Source organism: Solea senegalensis, linkage group LG19 (assembly GCF_019176455.1).
Source record: "Solea senegalensis isolate Sse05_10M linkage group LG19, IFAPA_SoseM_1, whole genome shotgun sequence".
Lineage (NCBI taxonomy): Eukaryota > Metazoa > Chordata > Actinopteri > Pleuronectiformes > Soleidae > Solea > Solea senegalensis.
Window position 1 is genome coordinate 452773 of NC_058038.1, and position 27621 is coordinate 480393.

Consider the following 27621-nt stretch of genomic DNA (forward strand, 5'->3'; position numbering starts at 1 on the left):
CCACTTATTTTTGTTATCTATCAATCTTTTGATCTGCCTCAATAATGTGATAATGAATTAAAATGAAAATACTGCTTTTCTTACAAATGTTTAAGTGAGATTAAAAAAAACTGATCAATTAGATCAATGAATTACAGATTATAACGAATGAATCGCTCGATTTTTTTAAATCTCTTGACAGCACTAATTATTTGCGGTGATGGGAAAGTAAGTTTGTGTGAAACATGATAATAAAATACTAGTTTTTAATGAATTATCTCCAACAAAATCAAAGTCGGCACTGCACACACTGTTGCCCTCGGTGAGTCACCTGCTAAGTTCAGAGCCTGCATTTATAGATAATGGTTTATTTCACCTTCTCTGACTGAAGTATGTTTTTGTTTCCGTCTATGAACACAGTCAGAGAATATGGTTTCTGTACTTTCTGTAGAAATACAACGTTTTCTTGTTTGTGATCAACAGTTGCACTCTGTTGTCAGAGCACACACACACACAGAGTAAACACATCAGTTCACTCACACTCGCTCATGAACACACTACGCACTCTCACGTCGCCGTCATTATCAGACGCTGTGTCACAGTGGCAGTGCACACTCGGAAAAGACAGAGGAATCGTTTGATAGACTTTCAGACAATGTGCCGCCGCCGCCGCCGCTGCTCCTACCATTTTCCTACCTTTTTTTTTTTTTTTTTTTACCGATATGCTCGCTCAACCTCGGCAGGAGCCAATAGCTTTCCTGAGAGGAACCGCTGCCTATCTTGTCTCCCTGGCTCACTGGAAGAGCTTGATTGATATGGCTGTGTGTGTGTGTGTGTGTGAGTGTGTCAGTGGAAGAGAAATAAAAGAAAGGACAAAACTATTGCTCTAGCTTCAGTGATGTATAGTAAAATCTCTCAGTGTCGTCAAAACCTCATTGTTTTTGTCTTTTCTTCTTATTGGTTGTTGTCAAAAACACCCAGATGACTACGGCAGCAGTACTGAATGTACAGTGCAGCACATGTACGTTGTGATAAAGCTGGAGGTCTGTGTGTTGTGGTGCTTTTGCCTCCGTGTGAATTGTAAAGCGCCCGTATCGTATGTCAGGGGAAAGAACTATATGATGTGCATTTACAGTAGTTCTAACCATAATGGCTGAGTTTTTAGGTGTTTTAAACCCCCGTCATTTACAGATGGAAGCAGCCATGAAAACAGGCATTAAAGTGCTTTCTCAACATTTCCACCATTAAAATCCACGTGGGCACGAGAGGCGATGATTTCTTAAGCGGGGTGGACTCAACAAAACAGTATATCGCTTGTATTTAATCTGAACAATGTGGAGGGATTATTGGTTTACACAGCGTGGGCAACCGCAATGAGTCAGATAATATTACTCTTTTTTACCTTCCTGCTTTACAAAATATAAGATGGAACCATGAGGAAATAAAGACATCTCAAACCTATTCATTAGCTTTTACTGGGAATATTAGCTTTTACATTGATGCTATTGATTTACACTCATCCCCGTATTTGGAGACACAGTCATCACAGTTGATGGAAAATAAAGTCTTGTTATTGTATTCTGTTCTGCTATCTTTTCTGACAGAAAATTATCTTTTACTTTAATGTCTGCAAATGGAACAATTGGAGAAAGAAACGAGAGAAAAATAGCTATTCTAATGGATTTAAAATGTCAGAAATAATCATTAATTGCAGCACAAAAGCTGTGCATGTTACAAAACCACATTTTATAATAATATTTATTTATATACAGTTATTATCTTCAAAGTTGGTCCCATCATGAAGATATAGTTCAACACTGTCCCTGTCATTCGTTACCAAGTTATTTAAAATCTACTAGACACCATTTTAACCGCTTTAAAATGACTTAACTATAGTTATCAGCGTAGATAAAAAGGTTATACTAAGTATTCATCCCACTTGAACTGCCCAGTTAAGTCAGACCAAGTCGACGCATGTTTTTAGACTGATGGAGGGAGCGTGTGCACCCAAAAACGTGCAGAAGTTAATGGTGAAGAGTGAATGGTTGTTTGTCTCTATGTTAACCCTGCGATGGACTGGCGACCTTTTACACTAGGTCAGCTGGGATTGGCACCAGCAGCCCCACGACTCTCTTGTGGAGGATAAAGCGGTAGATAATGGATGGATGGGTTTTAGGTGATGTGTGATTAGAAATGAGCATATTCAGGTTGAATGGTTTGGAAATAGTCGAAGTTGAGATGGTTTAATGCAGAGAAGGTATTTGGTTATTATACTGGGCAAAGGATGTTGATGAAGATGGAGAAATTCTACCCAGAAGGAGGACATGAGGGCAGTTGGTGCAACAGAGGAGGAGATGATGGATAAAATGAGATGGAGGCAGAAGATCAACTGTGGCAACCACAAGGAAAGGGAGAAGCTGAAAAACTGGAAAAACAAACTGGAAATGAAAAGACTTAAGAGAAGAGGAAAAAGGTTAAATGATGCCAAATCCTGCATCCAGGACAGAGTGTTGATAAAATTGATATTCGTAAAATAAATGAAAATTCCTTCAACATTTTTGCTGAGAAGAAAAAAAGGGAAAAACAATTTCATTTGTAACCTTGTGAATGTGGTTTTCCCTTTTGCCCTGGAAATGTTTTCAGACATGTTTGGAGCAAAGCTGGAGACAAGCATGGCGTTGGGTAATGGCAGTAATGTGTTAATTGCTTTGGGAGACTCCAGCAGCAGCAGCAGCAGCCGCACGACGACTGTTGAGTGCGACAGTTTTATATCAAGCTGCTCTCTTTAAGCTTTTTCTTTTACACGTGGCTCTGTCTGTGTTCGTTTTAGTCATAAGTAGAAGAATCTTCTCCTTCTCCTTATCTTAACCATTGGTGTCTGGTCTGAACTTTACCGTATTCTCTTCCTCTTTCTCCTCCCAACACCAATTTTGGCCTGTGAACTGTGTCAGAGACGAGACGCTCGCTGGCAAACGGCGCTCGCGCTGTCACTAAGCGCTGATTAGCTTCGCTAGACTCGCGTGTCACCGGCGCAGCACAGCGCCCGCCGAGTAATTGGGTGATTTACAGCCCGTCATTAAATGTGAATTGTTTAAACCAATGAAATGTGTCGATGGGCCATGCCAGTTGGCCAGTCAGGAGCTGCAGTTCTGTTCAAAAATGATGAAAGAAAATCTACCTGCAGATTATCGGCTCATTGAGACAGTGTCTGTCTCTCCAGATGGTGGTAGAAGATGAATGATTGATGGATGCAGAAAAAACACCCGTGCTTGATGTAGGTGGTCTAATTTTTGGTGATTTAATTTTAGATATTTACAGTGATGGATGGCCAGAGTTGTTGGTGCTGACAGAAAGGTGACGGTAACTCAGAAGTGGGCTTCTCTGGAACTGCTCAACACAGAACAGTAACTTTAAAGTGCATCACCGACAGTACAACAACACAGGATCACGGCAGGTTCCAGACCTGTCAGTCAAAGAGAGAGGGAGAGGGCTGCAGTGGGTTCAGTTTCACCAACCCTGCATAGATGGTGGCCTGGGTTTCTGGTGAGGCAGATGGCCAGGTCAGAATTTGGCATAAAAATTATGGAAGGAATGGACCCAAGCTGCTGGCTACCAACTGTGCAGGTCAGTGTTGGGAATGATTTCTTGGCAAAACTTGTGTCCCCCTTGATAGTCTTCAGTCATTGTTGAAATACCACTGCTTAATGTGACCATGTGTCTCCCTCTTATAATAAACCAAAGTTATCTTTTGTTATCTGTACAATGAACGCCTCATACGTGAATTGCAGAGCAGTAAAAACGATGGAATGGAATGGATGTGCAGTGTCAATGTGTTTTTAAACAGTGAATGACTTAATGAATGAATGAATGAATGAATGACTGCAGTACGTTTTATTGGAAAAAACATTAGAACGGGGACGGATAAGATGCAAAAAGGACGAGCAGCAGAGAGAGAGAGAGAGAGAGGTCATGTTTTTGTGAGCTCAGCTTTGTTGAGATGCCGCAAACCTGCACATCCGCTTGATGCCGTGTGACGCCACAGATGAGTCTTAACACCGCTCATAAATTCTTTAGAGGACACAGTGGACACACTGACCCTTTTCTTTCCCTTATTCCCACCCCTCTCTCTCCCTATCCCCCACACACACACACAGCCACTCAATCTTGCTCACTCATTAACTCTATAACACTTCATTTTTCACTTTCCCTCTCCTTACTTTCCACCCTCTGTGTAATCTCCTCCTTTTTTTCTTTTCTTTTTTTTTTTTTTACCCCATTTCAGTCCCTCACTGTTGCCCCAGCAACTCATGAGTGTCGGTGACTGACACTGGCATGTTGGTCATTTTGACATCTTTTTTTTTCTCAAGTGACCCCCGATGGATAAAAGCCTGAAGCTGTCCATCCAATCGCTCCCGCTTTCACTTTCTCTATGGGGCCAATTTAGCTCCTCGCCACTAGACTTCCCACAAAATGTGTGGCAGGCAGCTGGAGACTGGACTCATCATTATCACCCCAGCAACTAAACCAGAGCGGACCACATTTCACCTGCTGCTTCAGGCCGAAGCTGTTTTCCACAGTCCTCCTCTTCCTACGACTGAGAAACGGGAAGTAGCGCCCGTGAAAAAGTTTCAGAAGTGAAAACTACTGTCGCTCAGCAGTTGTGTTCTCCGGGTGCTTTCTCCTCTCACAGTCCAAAAACATGAGTGTGAGAGTGAGTGAATGGTTGTTTGACCCTGTGATGGACTGGCGATCCATCTGGGCTGTGACCCCGCCTATCTATGACGCCCTACGTCAGCTGTGACTGGCACAGGATAAAGTGGCAGAAAATGTATCTAAGGATGGAAACGGCATACAAATAATCGTACGTATACCAAAAATCACCAAAGAAGTAAAGTACTATACAAGTTATTTAGGTTTCTCATAACAGGTTACTTACTGTGCTTAAACCTCACCACATTCTAACAACATATTGATCATTTCTGCCACAAACATTGCCGTGGAGACGCACACGTCCATATCCATTTAAATAATTTAGCTCACACATGTCTGTGGTTTGCAGAAATGTACAATAGCAGCATCTGAGCCTGATGACTGGTTCTCTTGTGGCTGTGTTGTGGTCAGTTTTATTGATGGAGCGATTGCATACACGGTCAATGGAAAGACACACCTCATCCTAAAATACAAATTTGCACAAGGAAGTGAGACAAACATACATCAAAAGCTAAAACACAGACATCATTTAGCTGTTTCCAATCAAATCCAGATTTATTTGGGGCAATTCTATGTTCAGATATTCTCTCAAATAATGTAAAGTTAGCTGGAATTCAACTAATGACACAGAATGACTTCAAAACAACGTGTGCAGTCATTGCAGTAGTTTAAACAAATCCACACATAGCTAGTTTTGTCGCGTTGATCTGATCGGTTGTCACTCACTCACTCGTTTACATACATTTACACACACACACACATGCACATTATTCCTCCTGCCGCCGCCTGTGCCCAGACTCTGCCGAGTACGTGTTTATCTAGACATGCATAATCAAACACATGTGCATCCAGGCAGAATAACAACATCTGTGCATATGACAAGCAAGAGTGCGGTAGAGCTCACCTACAAATGTTGCAGCAGCGTTGCATTGTTCCCCGCGCGTTTGTTTGTGTTATTTTCTGAGCGCTCGTCTGAAAGTCGCCGCAGAGTAACAGAGATTGAGCGACGCAGGGGGAAAGAAGGTTACACAGATATGAGGAGGGGGAGGGAAAAAAAGGAAGAGGCCAGAGTGGTTTGTGCAGCGAGTTGAGTTTGATAAAGATCATGTTCTTATCTCTTCCTCACCATGTTGTGAGCCACGAGCATCAAAGACGGCGGCGGCACAGGGCAACAAGCTGCTGCAGTGTTTCTGCGATAGAGTGGGAAATATACAACCACTGTCACCAGGATTTTGTTTCTTCAGTTCACAGCACGCTGTGACCTTCACCTGTATGGATCATCAGTGCAAAGCTCCACTACTCTGACACACAAACACGAAACATGATACAATCCCTGTCAAGATGTCATTTTATATATGGCAGCATAAGACGAATAATCAAAATTCCACTTATAATGTGGTTACATAGTCACGTTCTCATCCGGAGAGGATGCACCCTGGCATACTGTCATGCCATGCACATGGTTCACTTCCATTTCAGGGGTGTCAAACTCAAATGACCTGGGGGCCAATGAGCATCTAGTCTGGTCAAGCGGGGGCCGACATAGAGGAAAAAAAGTGGAAAAAAACAACTATAAGATATTTATTATGATATTAAACAGAATTGCAAAGTAAAAGTGCTTGTTTTGATATAAAATGATTCACAATAAAACATATTTATGATGCACAAAAACGGAGAATTACATTTAAAACTTTGTAAATAATGACAAAGATAATTGTGATTAAAACAGCTTAAATATATGAAATTTCATGTTGAGTGTAATACATTTAATAAAGCAATGATTACAACCAAATGTCTTATAGATCTTAAAGTCTTATATTCTGTCTCTATTCCATCACCTTGCACAGTGGTGGGTGGGCCACATGTAATCGATTGGAGGGCCACATGTGGCCCCCAGGCCACTGGTTTGACACATGCGATCTAGACTATGAGGTTAAGATTACTGACCAGGACAGGACTGAGGTTATCAAGTAAAGAAGAAAGTAATGATAAGGTGAGGATTTGGGCCAAGAAAAGGACTGAAGTTAGGGTTAGGATAAATATCCAGGGTTCACTCAGACAGACTTTTATTTCATTAATATCATCAGCATTTCCATGACCAATAATACAATCATAAATAATTATAAACAATATTATCCTTGACAGTGATTGCTTAGAGCCGGATTCATGCTCTCAGTCACATTAAAGTGTGTGTGGACAGCTGCTGTGAGCGTGTGAATGTGCTGCCCGCTACCTTGTGCATAATATGTGTGACAGAGCGGCAGAATATGACGTTCTTGTGCTTTTGTAGGGCCGGATCCCGTGTTTTTACATAAAATAAATAGTTCCTGGTTAAAGTAACATAATAATCTCCTCAGCATTTAACTCAAGACCATTGTAATCTTCATGCTGTTTGTGAAATCATGATAATGTACCGCTAAATTAAAGCCTGTAATTATTGTTCTATTTAGCAGAATTTAGTATAACTCCACACGTTTGAAATGACCTGCATTTGCACATGCTTGTGTTTTTAATCGTTCTGATTCACGTTTTGCTTCATTCATTAAAAGAAAGAAAGTTAATAATTCGCTGCCGTGTTTAATGTAAATTAGAAACCAGACTCTGGACATAACTTTATATGCTATGATACATACATCAATTCTTCATGTAAGGATTCTGGGGCAGCTGGAACTGGAGCCAATCCCAGGTGACGTTGGGCGAGAGGCATTATACACCCTGGACCAGCGGCCGGCCAATCACAGATAGACAAACCTCTGTTCACTTAAAAACCTACAGGCAATTCAGATTCCCTAATTACCTCATGTATGCATATAGACTGCAAACGAGAGGACTTAGAAGACAATACTCGGGCCGAAAGAAGTTTGTCAAACTGGTCTTTGTCCAATCTGAAATTAAACTCTGAACCTTCATCATCCAAATTTGGTTATAATAGTATTAACCTTTGTTCTTTTTGTATTTCTTAGCACACGCATTGAACGGTGTAGCTAGAGTGGGGGGCAGGGGGGGGTTAGTAAAGACGCTGCATGAGAACGATCCCTAATTAGTCTCAATTTTTCTAAAGGAAATAGCAATAGAGGTCAAAAACATAGCATTTTATGTTATATTGTTATTGTATTGACCAAAAAGCAAACACTCTAGCACTTCTTGAGCACTGAGCACCTCTTGCTCTGACAAATATGAAGGTGTTGTGTTGTGTCTGCAGTTTAATATATTCACTGCCCAACCTGGGTGGAAATTTCCCATGTGGAACACAACCTGGCCAAGCTGCCCCCCCCACACACACACACACAGTCAGTCACAGGTTCACCTACCACGAGGCAGAATAAGGAAAAGGTGCAATTATCAGCAAAAACCTGTCGACAAGATTTATGGCCCACTACTTTTTTTTTTAAAGTTGAGATTTAAACTTTGAGACTCGGTACAATAACATCCGTGCGACCTGTGCAGGGTGTACCCGCCTTTTGCCCCGTGTCAGCAGGGATTGACACCAGCAGCATGTGGAGGATAAAGTGGTAGACGACGGAAGGATGGAAAGTTTTATATCAGCAACAAGTGATGCACACAACACTGAATTGAACCTATAATATGAATTATTAACCCTTTAAAGGGCACTGGATGTTCCTTGCCTCTATGTATTAGAATATACAAGAAAAACTAAACAAATTAAGTGAAAGGACCATTATTTTAGAATATTAAAGAACATTTTAAACTGCTCCCAAAACACACCTGATTGATTTCATCAACTAACCATCATTAGTTTTTGAGATATTACCGTAGATGCAGGAAAAGACAAAGCCGGATGTTGGTGGGTCTATCGGCAGAAATAAATAAACCCATAAGTATGTTTGTTTACAGTTGCTTTAAAATGAATTTGGTTTTTGAAAGCTTAGAATTTACATGGACTTTAATATGTGTTTTAATCAAGCGCTGTCAAGTGGAAACGGCTCCTCCCACATAAACCTTGAGCATAAACCAGTGGAAGATAATCTATGGAAGCTCATTAGCTGTGAGGTAATTCCACATGCTTGCTGACAAACGCCACCGTAGCTCCCTGACATGCTTTGAGAAGAAAAGAGGATTTTTTTATTTTTTTTTGCAATCTGCTTTCTCACTAGCGCCAATTCATTCACGCTGGACCTTGAAAACCTTTAAAAGTCTCCAAATGACGGCGCACACGTCATCATTCAGTTTACTTCCTTTCTTCCGTTTGTCACTTTCTTCTTGGCACCTCATTTCTCTTATATGTCCTTCCTTCTACATGTAGGTCTTCATTTACGTGTTTTAAAAATCTAACTTCTCCTACAGCGATCAATACTGCAGCTTCCTTAATGACACATGACATGGATTGTAATTTGAGAGCTTCAGGTTCTGAGATGGATAAGTCTATTTCAAGCTCTTCCTTTTTTCCCTTAAACACTCCCCCCCCCCTGTCTGTTGGTGATGAAAGACCACCTTCAGACTTCCCCCACAAAATATCCTATTTGTTGTCCTGTTTTGTGGCGTGAGCCGTCTTTGTTTGAAAGTGGTCTTTCCATCAGCGCCGGCACAAAGGACTTTCACAATGCGGTAAAGGAAGATGATGGAGGTTTAAGGGGGAAACAGAAGAGAATGTGCTGAAGAGAAACAGACAGAGGTGAAGACAGGGGTGCGGAGGGGTGAGGAAAGCGTGGATTAAAAAAATGCAAGTTGCGAGATTGGGGCCCAGTGGCACTCCCATCACAAACCGCTTTCTAATATCTTTGGTGTTGGTCTGAACAAAGGGATGGGGAGAAAGGCTGGCTCCAGACCCCAGGGTGATTTAATGCAGAGCTTGAATCAGAGTCTGTAGATCAATGACCACACTGGGGAATAGGATGTGTGACGGGTTTGTTTTTTTCCCCCCTCTCTTTCTCCACATGAGGCAATAGTTTCTCTGTTTTTCTCTGTTTTCTCAGCCTTCATGCAAGTGAGTCTCTGATGGATTTACCAGCTCCATGAAGGCTCCTCTGTGAGAGGTCCTCTGCCTCTGCTGAGCAAACTCTTGCTCCTGAGATGCATAAAAACGAGTTTTGTAACTATTTCTGCATCCTGAAATAGAGCTCCCCCGAGTGCTTCAAAACCACTTTGTGTTCACCTGTTGATCGGTGTGTGTGTGTGTGCGACGGATGATTTCCATTTGAGTTTGAAAGTGTTAACAGTTTCATTCCTCCACATTTTAAGTCATCACTGGGTGTGATTTAATCCCCCAGTAAACCCAGTCTAAGACTGCTCATAGAGTTATGGAATTAGAAAAACTAAAAATGATCTATCTTTCTGAGTTGAATCAATTTTTAGGTATTTGAAAATGTTTCCTTTTTGTGGTTTAAATGAATGTTTGACAATCAGTGCGTTGACACGCGTGCTGAAAGTCCAATTTTAGTCGGTCTAAGACAATAATTCAGTTTTCTTAATGTAATATAAACACATTAGTCCAAAACCCTTTCACGCTGCTCTTAGTGGGGGGGAATGAACTAAATGTGTATTTGCCAACCTGTTACTGTCGACTACTATTGCATCGCTGAGCTGCGTTGCCTTTGCTGAATCGAACCCTGAATGCAGATTGTTCTCGACAAGTGCTCGTCAATGAAATCATGTACATGCATTTGAGACGAGGCTGCTCTCTCTACTGTTGACGTCTCTGCCGCAGGCACAGCCGCCGTCAGGCTTTACAAGCACGTACGTATACATGTCAGCGCCGTGTTAGGGCTTCATACTTGAAAGGTTTTGTACGAGTAATTCATTTCAGTTCCTCTACAATGAAGTGCAAAGTGATTCTATCATTGCCCTTGCATTTCAGTCACAACTACATTTGTTTCTGTCCTTTAAATGTAAAGTTACCTTTATTCATCAGCCATTAGGATAATTATATTTCCAGTCAAGTAAACAAACAGAGGAAAGCTCCTTTTTGAGCCTTCAATAAAGGGCATCTTTCAAATTTACTCTAATGACTTTGCCTTTCTTAGCGTTAAATCTCTGTGTGTAATCAATGACGGGACTCTTAATACACTACAATGGCCTATGGATTAGTGGACGTATTTAAACATTGGTTTTAATTAGAGCTGCACTTAAACAGCTTCAGTTGCGAATGGAGCTGGTCAATCCAGAGAGGACGAGGGGGTGGGGGGGGGGAAACGAGCGAAAGGGAAGTCCTGCGGTGATGACTCAAAGTCGTAATGTGTGTGTGTGTCCAAAGTGTCCTCAGGGGAGTTCTCTACACAGGAAAACAACCACACAGCATCTGACGAGTTATCCCTCTTCCAGCTAACAGCACGTTTATTCTCTGTATTCCTGTCTTCCTTTGATTTTTCTACGCTTTCACTCATTCCTTCATTCTTGTTTCCTTTGCGCTGTTACTCTCTCCAACACAGTGTTCTCTCTTTAGCTTCTTTCACACTAAAATTAGCCAGGATTTTTGTGATTAACACTATTACTTGTATACTTATTGTTCAGCTTATTTCACCGCAGAATTGATGGACACTACTCATTGCACTCCCAGGACTTTTACACACTCTCCATCCCCAGTGTACGAACAGAATGTGGAAGAAAGGCATTGCAGTATTGTGCTCCTCCAGACTCTACACAACACAGGACTGAAGGAGAATCTAAATCACTGGTCTGTCTCTGCTTTTTGGTTTCTGTCGTTAGTAATTTGGATGAGTTGTCTTGGTTGATGTGTTGCAACTGCTGCCTCTTGGCCAGAAAAAGAGATTTCCAATCTGGATGGGATTACTGACTTACTCTCACTCATCTTCTACCACTTTATCCTCCACAAGAGGGTTGTGTGGGGCGCTGGCGCCAATCTCAGCTTGACATAGAGTGAAAGGTGGGGGACACCCTGAACAGTTCGCCAGTCCATCACAGGGACACATAGAGACATCCAATCTCACTGCACCTACAGTCACTTTAGAGTGTCCAATTTACCTGATCTTGATGAGGTTTGAGGTTGTCCTGGTAATCCTGGTAAAATAAAGGTTTAATACTTCAGTTGTTCTGCCCTGTGGTGTTTTTTTTAAGGACTGTGCCATAAACAAAATGAAAACATCATCCACACAATGGAGCGCAGTAAAAATATTACAGTTGTTTTGCATGTTTGGCTTCGGTACCTCGACCAAAGTCAGAAGCAAGCAAATTATTTGAAGCTGCTATTACAGCAAATTAAAATGGAACAAAACAAAATTAAGTTAGATAAATAAAAAAATACTGAGTGGTGTCCAAAGTTGTAAAAAGTACAGTATTGCTGTGCTGCCAAAAATGAAGCGGTTAGCATGTTCACCCTGGTCATACATCCTGACTAATGCCAATCAGAGCCAAAGACAATAAAAACCTGCGTGTATTGCAGTGTATGTCAAGAAATTAGAACTAGTCATTTTTGCACACACACCAAATAGTGATAGTGAATTTGACCTCTGCATTCAACCCATCCTTATTACACAACAGTAGTGAACACACAAGCAAAGCCCTGGGAGTAATGGGGAATTGGGTGCCTTGCTCAGGGGCACCCAGCCTCAGCCATTGCGGGATTTGAACTGGTGACTCCCCCTTCTTCTTTTCTTTTCTTAACATTCTCCCTCATCAATATCAACCGTCTTTTAAATCACATGCAATCTCTTGCCTCTTTTTCTACTGTTTTTTTCATTGTTCCTGTCATATGACCTCAATCATTTCCTCCCTCTGTGATATTCTCTCTCTCAACATATTACTACTTTTATGCCTTAGTTCATACATACTGTTATGTGGTATTAAAAATATATCTGCCACAAAAATGAGTGCAGGAGAGAAGAGGAAGTCAAATCATTCTTTTCCCGGAGAGGAAACACGAGGATTTGGCTGCCGTCTTCATTAGGGGAAAAATCTCAGAAATTGTTCAGGCTATTTTCATCCTAATCAGTTCAAGTCTCTCTACAGCCTGCCGCTGCATGTCACAGAGCCGTGACATAGACAAATGAACTAGATCAGTTACTGTGGCCACTGTAAAGGGTCAGGGTAAATAACAGTTTTATTCAATAATATACTAAATGTCAGCCTTATTTTCAAAATCCACTTCACAGGACGATTAATAACACAGCGACCACTGCATGTTTAATGGTATATGGGAGACCATATATAGTGGCATTATGAATGGTTATACACTATACGCACAACAATAACCTTTATAGCTATGTAAATATAAGGTCATGTGTCCTGATCACAGAGAGTCAGCGTGTCAGAGATCGAAAGTGTACAGGGCCTAAAATAGATCCCTGTGGTACGCCACAGTTTAATGTACAGCTTAGATGAAATGATTCACTTATGTTTATGACAAAACTTCATATTAGTGAGATAAGATTTAAACCATTTAAAAAGAAGACGTCTCTTTAAAAGAATTGCATGACTGACTCTATCAAAAGCAACACTGAGGTCAAGGAGCACCACAAATGAGTGTGTGTCTTTCTCTCCCCATCTCCATTTCTCTCTCCCTCTCTGTCCTTCTACATATCTCTCTCTCTCCCCCCTCCCCCTCTATCTCTATAATTGGCCTGGGGGATTAAATGTGTTTAATTAAGAGGTGATTATGTGTATGTGATGGCTGACACAGCAGGATCAGGATGGCTTCATCCCATCATCTCGACTGTTATCACTCACGCACGCACGCACGCACGCGCGCACACACACACACACGCACACACACACACCCTTATTTAACACCTCTTGCATTTATCCCCACCACTTTGTGCTTAAGACTCGTTTCTCGCTGATTTACAACAACAGGAGTGTTTTTTCTTTAGTTTTCAGCGATTCATTCGGTAAAAAACTGCTTTAATCAAGAAAACGTACAATAATAACAACAATGAAGATCGAAAAACAATGGTATCGTACTGTTTTAAGTATGTACTGAACCAACATGTTCTGGTTATATAACGATGTCAAGACGAGGTAACATAAGCGATGTGAAAAAAACAAAGGAGGTGAAAATAAGGGATTTAATAACAGGGGAGGAATTGGAGGGAGCAGAGAAACAGTGATAACAAGCACAGCATTGGGTGAAAAAGAGGCTAAGAACTTGTTAATTGCAATGGTGGGAGGATGAAAGATGTAACTGTGCTTTTTTTTTAATCTCCGTATGTGTGGATAAATGCTGCACTGTGTAAGTACATGTGTGTGAAATTAAAAACACATGAATATTTGATCTAGGTGCAGCATTTACCCACAGGAATGTAAACAAATCACTATAATTTGACATCCTAATCAAGAAATAATCATGTGCTTTACTATTTTTTATTTTTTTTATTTTATTCTTTATTTTTTTTTAATAAAACTGAAAATTCACGGATAACAACAACAACAAAAAAAATCATTTTGGTGAAAGAGCTTCTACAAACTGGTGTGTTACTTTAGAGAAACCAATGCTGTTAATTTAGGGCAGCTGTGGCTTTGTGTGGTGGTCTAATACATTTATTAAGCAGTGTACATGGAATATATGGATATAGAAAATATCTTTGTCTGCAGCCGGTATGTGCTTCTGAGTTATCATAATTGCTGGCAACTGGAAATATCTGATGAGTAGCGTAATCGTACACCATAGAAACACGTCTACCTCACTTCTTTTTTTTTCCTGTGCCTAATGACAAGGATAAAATAGTGAGGCAATAGGGACCTTTGTCCTTGAAAACATGCCATCACTCTTGTCACAAATGAGCCCCCAGGAAATACTGTATGCCCACTAATTTGAGTCTCAATGCACTTAATATGCACTGGGTTATGTTGAGCAAGTGTGTGTGTGTGTGTGTGTCTGGATGAAGAGGGAGACAGATGGGTCACACAGTGCCGCCTCTGTGGTTTTGGAGCTGGAGCACGGCTAATTACATCTTGATTAAAAATGACCTGTCTGTCCCTGCACCTCTTCGTCCACAGATGACATGTGTGTGTTCCAGGATATGACTGAGAGACAGCATGAGAGAGTGAGACCTACAGTATGCGTGTGTGTAATTGTGTCAGGGTGATGGGAAGAGCACTAGTGGTGAATGTATGCATATTTTGGGGTCTTGAAGGAGTCTCTCAGTGGATATTAATGTTTCTGTTGAAACAATAACAGTTAAATATATATGTATTGACGATAAACCCGCTCATCGGCGCCTGCCATTCGTGCCCAGGCCCTAATTAATGGATAAATAGCTGAATCCAGGGAATGGCTGGGGTGCCCCTGAGCAAGGTACCCAATCCCCACTGCCTCTGTGCCCAGCTTGAAATAAATGCACTCTGGTTATTTAACATTATTTAACGTACATAGCTGATTAATTCACTTTCATTTGACACCAGCTCAGTTTGTTTGAATACAGTTTACTGTGACTGACCGTTGTTGGAGCGTATCACCCGGGCAGAAATGCCGTTGGTCCCCAGAGGATGGTGAACCCCAGTTCCGTCCACCGCTCCGGCCTCGCCTGGCTGCTTTAAAAGCTCTGTCAGAGTCCTGGAGGAAGGAAGGAAACACACACACACACACACACGTTTAGAGCAATCTGAAAAAGAGGACATAACTTTGTACACACACAATCGCCACATGAGGAACGACTGCCATGTCTCGCAAATGACAAATGATAAAAACTAAAAACAAAGAGAACATGGTGGGAAAGAGTTGGGGAAAAATAAAAGAAATGCATGTAGTTATGTGGCTATAATACATCAAATTATACAAATAATAACTAACCACAATTCATAATCATTGAACATATCCATTTAGCCTTCATCCTAATACCCGAGTGAATGTCCTCATCCATAAAAAAAAAAATCAGGCAAAAATACAACCTTCCAAACAGTTAATATCAAAATTTGATGGCTCTTTTACTAATTCAGTTTCCTCTCTGAAACGCTGGGAGGAGACACCGTCTCGGGTCCATTGTTGCTTTATTAATTCACATCACAGGTTAATTCAGTATAAGGTGCTTTCCACAAAAACAAAGCTAAAGCTGCTGAAGGTTCACTCTAACCATGACCTGGCCATCCTGAACTTCTGATCTGATCTATCGCATGACACGCAGGTTCACTCTGCACCTAGGAAAGGCTAAGATGGCTAAGAAACTCATTCTCCTAACCTGGACGTCTACTTTTTTCACCCAGCTTCGCTCACTGGCTGAGTAAGAGGTCTGATTTCCAAATATGAGTATCTAGATGTTTGCCAACTGTGTGCATCAATCACTTATTTTTTTTATTGTTTGATGATGCCTCCTCACACTGTAACTCAGGCAGGAAATGATCTGATTCAGAAGCACACAGACGGCAGCAGGAAACAAGGACTGGAGCTGCTCTTTGTTTCAGAGAAACGGAAGCTGGTATTATTCTACTTAAATGTTTAAAAACCTCAGTCCATCCTAATCTCAGCACATACGTACCATGGAGTAACAAGAGGCCACAGTAAATAGGTCGAGGAGAAGCGCCGCTAATTTAGAGAAATAAATTGTTTTTATACACTGCAAACCAGCAAACAAGCAACTGTTTAGCTGCTACCGCTTCATCCTCCACATGAAGGTCACGGGGGGACTGGAGACAATCCCAGCTGACAGAGTGAAAGTACACACCGGATATGGCCAAAAGACAGAGATGAACAACCATTCGCTCTCGCCTTGACACCTACGTTCAATTTAGAATGTTCAATTAACCTCTGCATGTTATTAGACTGTGAGAGGAAACCAGGGTATATGGAGAAAACCCACACACACACACATACACAGACAGACATGCGGGGAAAACATGCAAAATCCATATACAGAGCCGAGGAAATTTTAACAATTGAAACGCATTGTATAAATTAACGGCTTCCCATGCTTTACACACACTCAACGGCACTGCTCCATTTCTCACTCACCCACAAACAAGAGAACAACAACAACAACAACATGACCCATAAAGAAGCTGCACACAGCAGACTGTGTTTCTCTTACCCTGATGACCCTCACTCACACCTTAACTCAGGAAGAAAGACAAGTATTTAACATACAACAGAGATGAGGAAGTGAGGAAAGTGAAGAAGTAGGAAGGAAGGCAAGGCTAACATGGATCACACAGTCAGCCATGAGGGAAAACACTGAAGTGTAGATCAAAACACCATACTGACAAACACAGAGAGAGTCATGGGGAGATGACACTTAATCTGCAGTGTGTGAACTCATTTGATAATGTTTGACTGTAACATTGCTTATATCTAGAAGTTACAGGTTTCTACAGGTTTAACGGCGTCCGTGTGTCCATCGTTAAAGGTTTGAGGGACTACTTTATCTGGGGGGAATCATTTATTGTTGGAAAATCTGTGGTTTGACCCGTTTTCATAAACAGATCATTCAGTACAAGTGGGTCTGGTACATTCTGTGAAGGACTGAGCACAAAGTTGTTTTTTATTCACTTGGTGGTTTCAGCTGCGGTGATCTCATTTGTCTCGTACGATGATGCCATGTGAGTAATCACAGTTTAATAGCTACAATAAATGTCCCGGTGGGAAAATGGCTGATATTAATGCCTCTTTTACTAACAGCCACCAGATTCTCCCTCCTTTGTTTCTTTTTAACAAGGTAAACTAAAGAATTCTCGGCACTCCATGCTGTATTTTTTTCCCCAAAACACCATATATAAGAGATTCAGTTGCTCATTTTGACAGAGTTTATATTGGTAGACACAACCTGTTACTAAATTAAAATGAATTTCAAGTGCATTTTATATAATATACTGTATATGTGCTAGTACTATTAGCTACTAACTATTAGCTATAGGCTAGTTACGTGAACATTGATAGATTCGGAAAAAAATCAGTGCAGACTGGTCCTGAACCGACAAAAACTATGCTGCAAAGCTTAAACAAAATAAGATTTAGACAAACAAAAGGCATACAGGCTCACAAAAATTCCACTGATTTCAAAACACCCACCCATTACTGTAAAACAATTCAGATCCTAAGACTAGACAGAGCTCTGTGTGAGCGCCAACATCTGATCCACCCAGGCTGCTCAGTTGCCCATAATATCAACACATTTCCCCATCTTGCAAGGTTATTGTTCAAAAGAGGGGTCTCAAACTTGTGGCACATGCGGCCCTCCATTGAATGTCATGTGGCCCATCACTTAGTTTCAAATTATAATGACTTATTTCTGTATGTTTTGCTTTTTGTATATTCATTTTACATCATAAAAACGTGTTTATTGTGAACTAAATCAGTACATAGCAACACAGATGCTCTTATTTTGAAATTCTGTGAAACCACTGCTCCTGAACAGTTATTATTTTCCAAAAAGTTAGATCTTTTTTTTTTTACTTGACCAGTCCCCTACTGGCCGAACTAGATACTCATTGGCCCCCACTTGAGCTGAAACAATTACTCGATTAAATCGATTATTAATCGCTAACTAAATTAATTGTCAATTATTTTGATAATCGATTAATTGGTTTGAGGATTTTTTCATTATTAAAACAAGAGTTCTGATTGTTTTAGCTTCTTAAATATGAATATGTTATCCGTTTCTTAGCTTCATATAACAAAGAAATCATTAACAGTCAATCATTTTGGTTTGTGGACAAAAACAAGACATTTGAGAACATCATTTCCAGGTTTGACAACTCAATTAATTATGACAATAATCGTTCGTTGCAGCTCTATTTAAGTATGTTTTTTTGCATATTAATTTTGCATCACAAAAACATTTTATTGTGAACTACATCAGTCCATATCAACGCAGACGCTCTTATTTTGAAATTCTGTGAACCCACTGCTCCTGAACAGTTGTTATTTTCCAAAAAGTTAGATTTTCTTTTTTCACTTGACCGGCCCACTACTGGCCAGACCAGATACTCATTGGCCCCCAGGTCATTTGAGTTCTGGTTTAAAGTTTCTCTTTCATGGGGCATGACCCTATAAAACATCACCAAAATCCATCCTTAACTAACCCTAACCCTAACCCTCATAAACAGAAGTGCAGCAAAACAAACAAACAAACAAACAAACTCCTTGATGGAGGGAATAAGTTCTAATGCTGCTCATATGAAAAGTTTTATTGTGTTTCCACTCTTGCCCCCGCGGTCTCTAATTAGTTCTGTAAACTTTCCAGCGTTCGCGCACATTAGCGCGGACTAAAAGTAAAGGCTCAGCATCAACATGTCATTATTGACAAGGAAATTACAGCCGCGTTGTCGACAAATCAGCTGTGACCCGAGAGCTGCTATCAAGAGGCCCATGAATATTTCCTGACTGTTAATCTCGCTGTTGAAACCTTGGCACAACCTTCTAAAATGCAATGGAGCGCTTGTATTTTTATAGGCCCGCTGTGAGATAACCGCCTGTGGTCATGAGAGCAGTAAGCATAAAAAAACATCAACAACGAAAGCCAAAACAGTATAAGTATTATCTACCACGGTTAAATTAAAACTAAATGGAACCTGATATAACACTGTAACTGCTATGATGTGCTTATCACAACTCCATCATAACGATGCCAAAATATCATTCATTTATTATATGGAACACATTTAAAATGGGCCTCCATGCTACAAATTTAAAATGTGACACAATCTGGTAAGGAAAAAGTATTGGGCAGGAAAATTGTGAAATATAACTGTTACTTCTTTCATTTCCCCCTGACATGTTTCTCAGTGCAAAGGTGCCATTAAGCAATATTCAGCTGCTCCAGTGGAGCTGCGGAGCGACAAGTCCATCGCCTGTGCTTGTACTCAGTTCCCTGGTGTCAATATGAAGCAGGGGGGAGTTGCTGAAAAGCTTTCAGCTCAGCAAAAACCTCCCTCCTGGATAATTTAATGTTTGGGGGAAAAAAAAAGTTTCATTTGAATTTAGAATCCTGCTGGGATCCACAAGTCGTCGCTTCTGTCAGAAAATAAAAACTGTTTATTCACAGAGCAAAAAACAAAACACAGCTGGTTTTAAAATAAGATTACTTCCAGGGGAAAGTGGAGCGGTGACTTTTAACAGCACCTGCAAAAACAGTATATATACTAAAAATGTCTCTACAGCCTGGAGTGTAGCCACACATGCGTCTCAATTGACCTTTGCATTTTCTGCTTGCTAACCAATCAATTTTCGCTCTCTCATCCCATTTATATCTGTCCACATCCACTCCACTACTCCATTTATCTTCCACTCCCCATCTCATTTTTCAACGATAACAAAGTGAGCTGAGGCTCTATCTACATCACTCTCTTCTCCCCTGTCCACTCACTGGGAGTCGCTCACTTTGGTTCCCTTGCTTGCTTTTTTTTTAAAGAACGTAACCAATTAAGAATTCATTCATTAAAGTTGAGATAAACGGAGCGGCTTCTTCGCTGCACCTTTGCCGGGACGTAGCACCTCAACTTGGGCAGAGAACACTGCAGCAACGGCCCTGATGCTGCTGTTTGTGAATCAAATGCATAAACAAACAACAACAAAGTCTCTCCTCTGGATGTAAAGCAAACACACTAGATTTCCCCAGGTGATTCAGGTTAATGTGTATCACACTGAGATTAGTGTCATCAAAGCTTAACAACTTCTTCTTCTTCTTCGCTCACACATTGTATACTTGGCAAAACAATGTTTAACGATTAAATTAAGTTATTCACTGTGACACTGGGGTCACACGGTGCTGTAGTGGTTAGCACTCTCGCCTTGCAGCGAGAAGACCCGGGTTCGAGCCCCGGTTGGAACAAGGGCCTTTCTGCATGGAGTTTGCATGTTCTCCCCGTGTGTGCTTGGGTTCTCTCCGGGTACTCCGGCTTCCTCCCACAGTCCAAAAACATGCAATGTGGGGAATAGGTAAATTGGAGACTCTAAATTGACTGTTGGAGTGAGTGTGAGAGTGAATGGTTGTTTGTCTCTATCTGTGTGTGGCCCTGCGATGGACTGGCGAACTGTCCAGGGTGTACCCCGCCTATCGCCCGATGTAGCTGAGATTGGCACAGCACCCCCCGCGACCCTCTGGTGGAGGATAAAGCGGTTAGATGATGACTGATGACTGACTGTGACACTGTAACTCAAAGGAAGACTAACTGATACGTCTTTTGTTCCTTCTGTGGTCACGCTGCAGCGCCAAATCAACTTAAAGGGCTGTGGTTAAGGGTTAAGGCTTTATTTATAGTTGTAGTATTGTGTATTTATGCATGTACTTCTTGTTATTTATTTATTTTTTTTACCCTTGTTCTTAGCCCAGTTCTGCACCTTGCATTGTGTTTTTTAATAAAACGCTTACTACGTTCGCTCCGACATGCCATACAGTGTTTCCTCGTGCACTCTGGATTTGTGTTATGTGATGAATGATGGTGTGTTAAATTGTGGAAACTGAACTGCCCTAATGGGATAAATAAATAAAGTTATCTGTATTATCTGCACAGTATTCTCCATCCTTCCTTCCTTCCTTCCTTTCCCCTCTCCAGAAAACAGTTGCTAACTTGCCATAGTAGCATACGGTTTCATGTAATTCCTTTCTCTCAAAAGCGCAGATAAACACCACTCTAAAAATGAAAGTACTACTGTGCAGGTTATAACAGCGTCACATTAACAAAGGCTCATTTCAATTCATGTATCTGCATCTGTCAGGACAGTGAGCCAGCGTGCACCCTGAATGTGAGGAAGCTAAATGGATCTACGGTGACTCGTCAAAATGGAACCTCTGCATTGAACAAACTGTCAAACGTGAAGAGAGATTAAGCTGCTCTAAAATGTGAAAAGGGGAATTGTGGGAATTTTTTCAAATCTGAGCCCTGACTTTACCCTTAGAACAGCTGCGTTTTTCCATTACTATGTTAAAACAGTACAGTATATATATAGAGGCTACAAGAATGTGCTATATAGAGTGTCTTATATCCATTTTTTTCTAGCACAACCAAGACAATGTGATGACATTTCTTTTTCCATTTTCACCAACTATATAAACACACCTGGGCAAAAAGTACTCAAAATGTTTAAAATTGGACTGAATTTGAGAAATTTGGAAGTACGACACTGTTCAAAGTTCACTTGGCTCATTTCTTTGAACAAAAGTCTGAAGTTTTGGACCTTTAAATATTATTTAATGACTATGGTTTTGTGGAATAAATGACATGTTGTCTTTTCACAAGTGTTGTTGTTTATAAAGCCGGAGAGTGCGACCGGAGGAGTCAGGGTTTTGTCGTTTCTGTCAGTGTGTTAGAAACAGTGGAGATGGAGTTTTAACTTTTCAGCTGGGCGAGGAAACACAAAACAAGGGTCCTCCAGGTTCAGAATGTAACTCGACAAAACATAAAAAGCCAGCAGCCGTGGTTGCTGGTCCAACTAATAAAAGTGACGAATGAAAAAAAACCTTAGAGTCCAAGCATGAGCGCGTTTCCCCCTGAAGCTGTTTAATATGTGCGGTAATTGCTTTAAAAGGAATCTCCACTGTGGATAATATTTTCAGTCGAGCGCAATTAGAGATCATTCAGACATCCATAGCAAAAACAATTAGCCTCTTAAACGGCAATGATAGTCAGTCACCATGAAGCTTCCTAACATGTGGCGCTTGATTGGACTGTGACATTTCCACAGTGTCTTTATTAAGTCCTCCTCTCATTTCAAATACTCACTAAAACAGAAGAGAAAGTCACTAATGAAATAAATGGGTCTAAAAATAGTGTTTGAACTGGGATTTTACACGAGGTGATGCCGCACTCCAAAGATAAGATAAGATAAGCTCTGTTTTATTGAGCACTTCAGATCAGAGGTGTCAAACTTGCGGCCCACCACTTAATATCAAGTTATAACGAAAACACGGTCCACGACCTCACCACCTTTCAAACACAGCGTATGTGGCAGAGGGGATGGAACATAACACTAAATATGTTTGCAAGCAATGTTTTTATGAAACTAATAATAAGACATTCAACATTATTTTTTTTTATTGTGAAGTAAAGGTCATTCCATATCAAAACACTATTAGTTTTGGTTTTTCCCACTTTTTCTTCTCTAGACCAGACTAGACCCTCATTGGCCCCCAGGTCATTTGAGTTTGACAGCCCTGGTTTAGATTGCTCATGTGTGAGTGTTTGCATGTGTATTAATGCTAATAAAATACTTCATAATTTAATTACAAGGTTAAAAGTATCTGCGCATCCTTTAGTTTGTTGGTCTTTGTCAACAACTGAACTGTCTGGAAACACCGAGAAGAAGAGAAGACCTTCACCGACTCACTCACTTATTCAGGCGAAGCCAAGTCTGCATTCGAAAAGGGGAATTTCAAAAAGTTAATCTTTGAAAGTTAAAAGACTGAATTTATCATTTAAAGCTCCAGTGCGGAACATTGTGGACTTCGGAGTAACTAACGCTGCTGCCTCTATGACTTAATTTTCTAGTAGTTGTCAAGTAAACATACTAATAGAGAGAAAAGAGATACATATATGGAGAGAGAGAGAGAGAGTGGGAGATACAGCACTGTCTGCTTTGCAAGACAAATTGTTTTTTTTCCACAGTTCTTCAGTAAATAATGTGTTGTTTATCTGCTTTTTTTTTTTTTTACTTGTCCTGACGATATTCAGGAAACTTGGAGCTGTGTGATGCAAACCCAGGCAGATTGGCACATGCAGGCACTTAGTCAGACAGTTATTTAAGTGAGTGCTGTTGGCTGAGCGTGCATTTCTGAACTCACAAATTGTGAGGAAAAGAATGAAAACACTCTATGACTGTGAAATCCTACTGAACATCCCCGGTGTATTTTTAGCAGTAGAATTCATCACTTGTTGAAACTTGTTGTGGGCGCTTCCTTGTGTTTTTAGCCACAGTGCTGCTCTACTGAAGCTTTGTGCTTCTTTGCCCGGTTTTACCCACAGTTCACACTTGGGCAGAGTCTGGACCAGTCAGCATGAGTTGGAAAATGCTATATTACGGAACACAGAGAGAGTGTAACTCATTTGACTGTAACAGACATGTGACGCATCATCACATATTTTTTGGTCCATTTTTATGTTCATGTGATGAACAGTGAGCGCAAACTTGTTGTTTGTGTACCACAGCCCCGGTTGTATAACTAAATGACAACTTTTTCTACTTTTTTTTTTGGGTGTGCTAAAAATAAAATGAGAAACAAAACACATTCAATTGTTCTCCATACATGTATACACACACACACACACACACACACACACACACACACACACACACACATACTCTCCGGGGTCTCTAACACAATATTTTGTAGCTGAATCACTCTTCACTGTCACAGCAGGTTAGTTTACATTACAAGGCTCCCAGCAGAAGACTCCAGAGGAGCTGTGCGCTATTTTTAAACAGTGATGCTGTATAATTGTGTGTAATGCCGCTTTTTGCCACCTACAAAACAAAAATACAGATCCTGCTCACACACTCGCACACTCGCCAAACAGAAGCTGCGTGTTTGTATAAACGCTCCTACAGTTGGGCCTAGAGGGAGTTCATGATGCCACACAGGAGTGACTCACCCTTTAATTCACCCTTTAATTCTGAGATGTTACAACGGGTGGGGATTGCGGATAGTTATATAACCATGCAATGACTCTCAATCTTTCACATATTCCACTGCTTTATTATAAGTCAAAACAAAACAAAATTACAAAACTATATTATGCCCAGGTAATCTGACCATCATCTACCTTCTTAGTCAGGGGTGTCCATTGGTCCCTTCAGACCTTTTTTTCAACAGTAAAAGTTACACACAAATACGCACTGTTTTATTATATAATTTTATTTTCATTGTCACTATTATCATTTTTAAATGGCAATCGAACCCAATCTAAACACGTATGCAGTTTTAAAATAACAACATTTATCAGGAAATAAAACGGCTTCTACAGGTTAAGGTGTCAAGTGTCTTGGTCTCGGCACGACTCGGCACGGCACGGCTCGACTCTACGCGGTTTGGTTGCTATTCCATTGCAATAAAGTACCTCCTCACTAACTTTGCTTAATACACGACACACACAGTTAGAATCAGTTAATTAATAAGATTTGTTCAGTACTTCCTCCTTGACCGGAGCACAGACTCCGTCTAACACTGTCACTGAACTAAAATACACCAGACTCCTCTGTTAAATATTGAGATTTTAGACATTTCTGTGCCAAATGTTGGAGATTAACGGTATTAATGCACACTTTGTGGTTCAGGAAACCAAATTTTATTATAGATGAGTTGGCTGACATCTTCTCACGGCCTCTTCTCCTGTCACTCACATGCACTTTTGTGGGGGGCGTGTAAAAGGGGGCGGTACAAGTTATTGGTTGTACCCGAAGCAATACGATTTACGCAAAATCACTACTATATATAATCACTATTTTGGATTAACTAAAAGTTAATCCAAAAATGCACAGGCAATTTATTGATATCCCCACAGTTGTGGTCTTGACCGGTCTTGAAATGAAATCCCGAGTCCGCTTTGACCGAGACCGAGACAAGACCGAGAAAAATGCAGACCGACATCTTCATCAAAAAGTGGTCTCGAGACCAGTCGGATCTCGAGTACTACAACACTACCTGGTACTATCACTAATGGAAAAGCAAAAAAAATGTGCCGTGGTGAGTCGAGTCGCGGCGTTACCATGTATTTGAAAAGCAGCATTATACGACCCCGACTCGCTTTAACTAATGTTGTTGATTATATATGAGATCAACTGTCAGTCACATCATTCCAAATGCCAACGATCAAAGAATTTGACAGACACAAAAACAACACAGCTGCTGATGCCCAAAGACTTCTTTGTCCTGAATTTTGAAAAACCAAATGAGATAAAGAAGAATTTTCACACACTGCTCTTTACAAAACATCTGTTGTAATGAGCAGTTCTGTTCCGCAGCTTCTTTGAAGTGTGTGATAGTTGAAGGGTGTGATTGTTATGTAAATTGAGCTGAAGTTCTTAGTTACTGTTCCAAAAACTGTTGCCTCTGAACGGGATGTTTGAACCAGGATGTGAAATAAGGCCTTTGTGAGTAGGATGAGAAGCACAGAAATTAGATGTTCAGATGTATCTGTCTTCTCCCGCTTCCTCCTTCTCTTTGTCTTTTGAAGCTACGGAATAACAGACTTAAAACTGAGGCCTCACAGCCGAGAGGCAACAACACACACACACACACACACACACACACACACACACACTGATAGCACAGGCTAAATGGGCACTGTAGTGGCACAAGAGGTGGCTTGCATTATCTCAGAGGGTGTGTGTTACACGAGTCACTCCGACACATAAACATCCTTTACTCTGACACACGCTCACACACAGCAGGCAGGTAGCTGCCAGATAGTGCACCCTCGTAGGCTTGGTACAGAGCCTAAGTCTGTCCCTGCCATACTCCTAATAGAGCCGACAGCTGCCAAATAACGTCCGTTGGCATTGTTGAGTGCCGACCTTGCCAGGGTCTGTTTTTGTTTAGTCTTTCATTGTATGAGGCTGCAAGAATATCACTTAGTTTATCAATGCATCCAGTTTGGAGCAAAATGGTGTCCTAATATTTAATACTTCATCGAGATCACAGCCAGCATTAAGGATTATTCAAATATCAGCAGCTCTATAAATGTCACTTGTGATGTCTTTGTCACTTTTATTTGATACATAATCATCAAGCCGGAGAACCCGGAGAGAACCCACGCACACACGGGGAGAACATGCAAACTCCATGCAGAAAGGCCCTTGTTCCAACCGGGGCTCGAACCCGGGTCTTCTCGCTGCAAGGTGAGAGTGCTAACCACTACACCACCGTGTGCCCCATTTGATACATAATATTAGGAAAAAAAAAAACACAGCCAACTTGGACACAAAAAATGGGTCAAATATTTTCTCTTACAGTCAGCAAAAAAAACCTGTGGTTAGTTTAACACCTAACTCTGCACATTTCAGTGACTCTCTTTACAATGATAGTTTACAGCAGAGTCTCAAACTTTATAACGTTATAATGGGATATTTATGTATGTTTCTTTTACTTATTAAGAGATTAACTCTGCATCATATATATGCCTTAATTCCATTATCTATCCAAATTAAAAGAAACACTTTTATTTTGAAATGATGTGAAATATCATCCATCCATCCATCCACCTTGTGCTGCTTTATCCTCCACATGAGGGTCACGGGGAGTGCTGGTGCCAATCTCGGCTGACATTGGGGTACACCCAGGACAGTTCGCCAGTCCATCACAGGGCCACACAGAAACAAACAACAATCCACTCTCACACCTACCGTCAATTTAGAGTGTCCAATTTGACTAATCCATAAATTTGAATGTTTTTGGACTATGGGAGGAAACTGGGGAACCCAGAGAACCCCCTCACTGACCAAACTAGACTCAGTGGCCCCCAGGTCATTTGAGTTTGAGACCCCTGGTTTAAAGGGATGTGATGACTGGACTCTCTCATCATGTCCTACAGTTCACCAAGATTTTAACCAAGTTCTGCATTTCATTTGCAGATTAATTTGAACTCTAATAGAATTACATTTTCTTCTCTCTCACACACAAATAAACCCACTTAAATAGGTTTATTGGTCAAAAGAAATAGACTATTGTTAGTGTCTTGTTTTGTTTCTAATAAAGACAAAGTGGAGATGCAATCAGTTGGTCCAATCCAATTTCTTGTGTTAACCACTTGCTGTTTGCCGTGATTAAAATCCTCCCCCTTCAAGAAGACAAATCATGTAAACCGACGCAACACGTTTTTGCAGGAGATTCAACATTCTGTCATTCGCTATCATTATTGTGCACTGTGGGAATGGTTTTAATGTACTAAGCTTTAAAAGAGCCCGCTTGGTGACAATTTTGTGATCACTCAGTTCACGGCATCGTAAAATGTTGGTTTATGCTAAACGTGTGTGTTGCTCCGTCGCTCCACTGGCTTCTCGTGATTTGAAATCATCTGCTCTTTGACCATGATGACGGAGAGAAGCAACACACAGAGAGGCAGAAATGTGCTCACACTGAAAATATTACTGCGATAACG

At 40.8% G+C, this 27621-nt stretch overlaps 1 protein-coding gene across 1 annotated transcript in view; it reads right to left on the minus strand.

The window, feature by feature from the left end:
* Nucleotides 1-11447: 11447 nt before the first annotated feature.
* The window catches only part of LOC122785228 (protein shisa-8-like), a 41473-nt gene continuing 25299 nt past the window's right edge, over nt 11448-27621 (minus strand). Inside the window, exons 2-4 of the mRNA XM_044050949.1 lie at nt 15039-15154; nt 11629-11664; nt 11448-11512 (exon numbers count right to left, since the gene is read on the minus strand). Of these exons, the coding sequence (XP_043906884.1) occupies nt 11448-11512; nt 11629-11664; nt 15039-15154 (217 nt within the window). The remainder of the gene's footprint in view (nt 11513-11628; nt 11665-15038; nt 15155-27621) is intronic.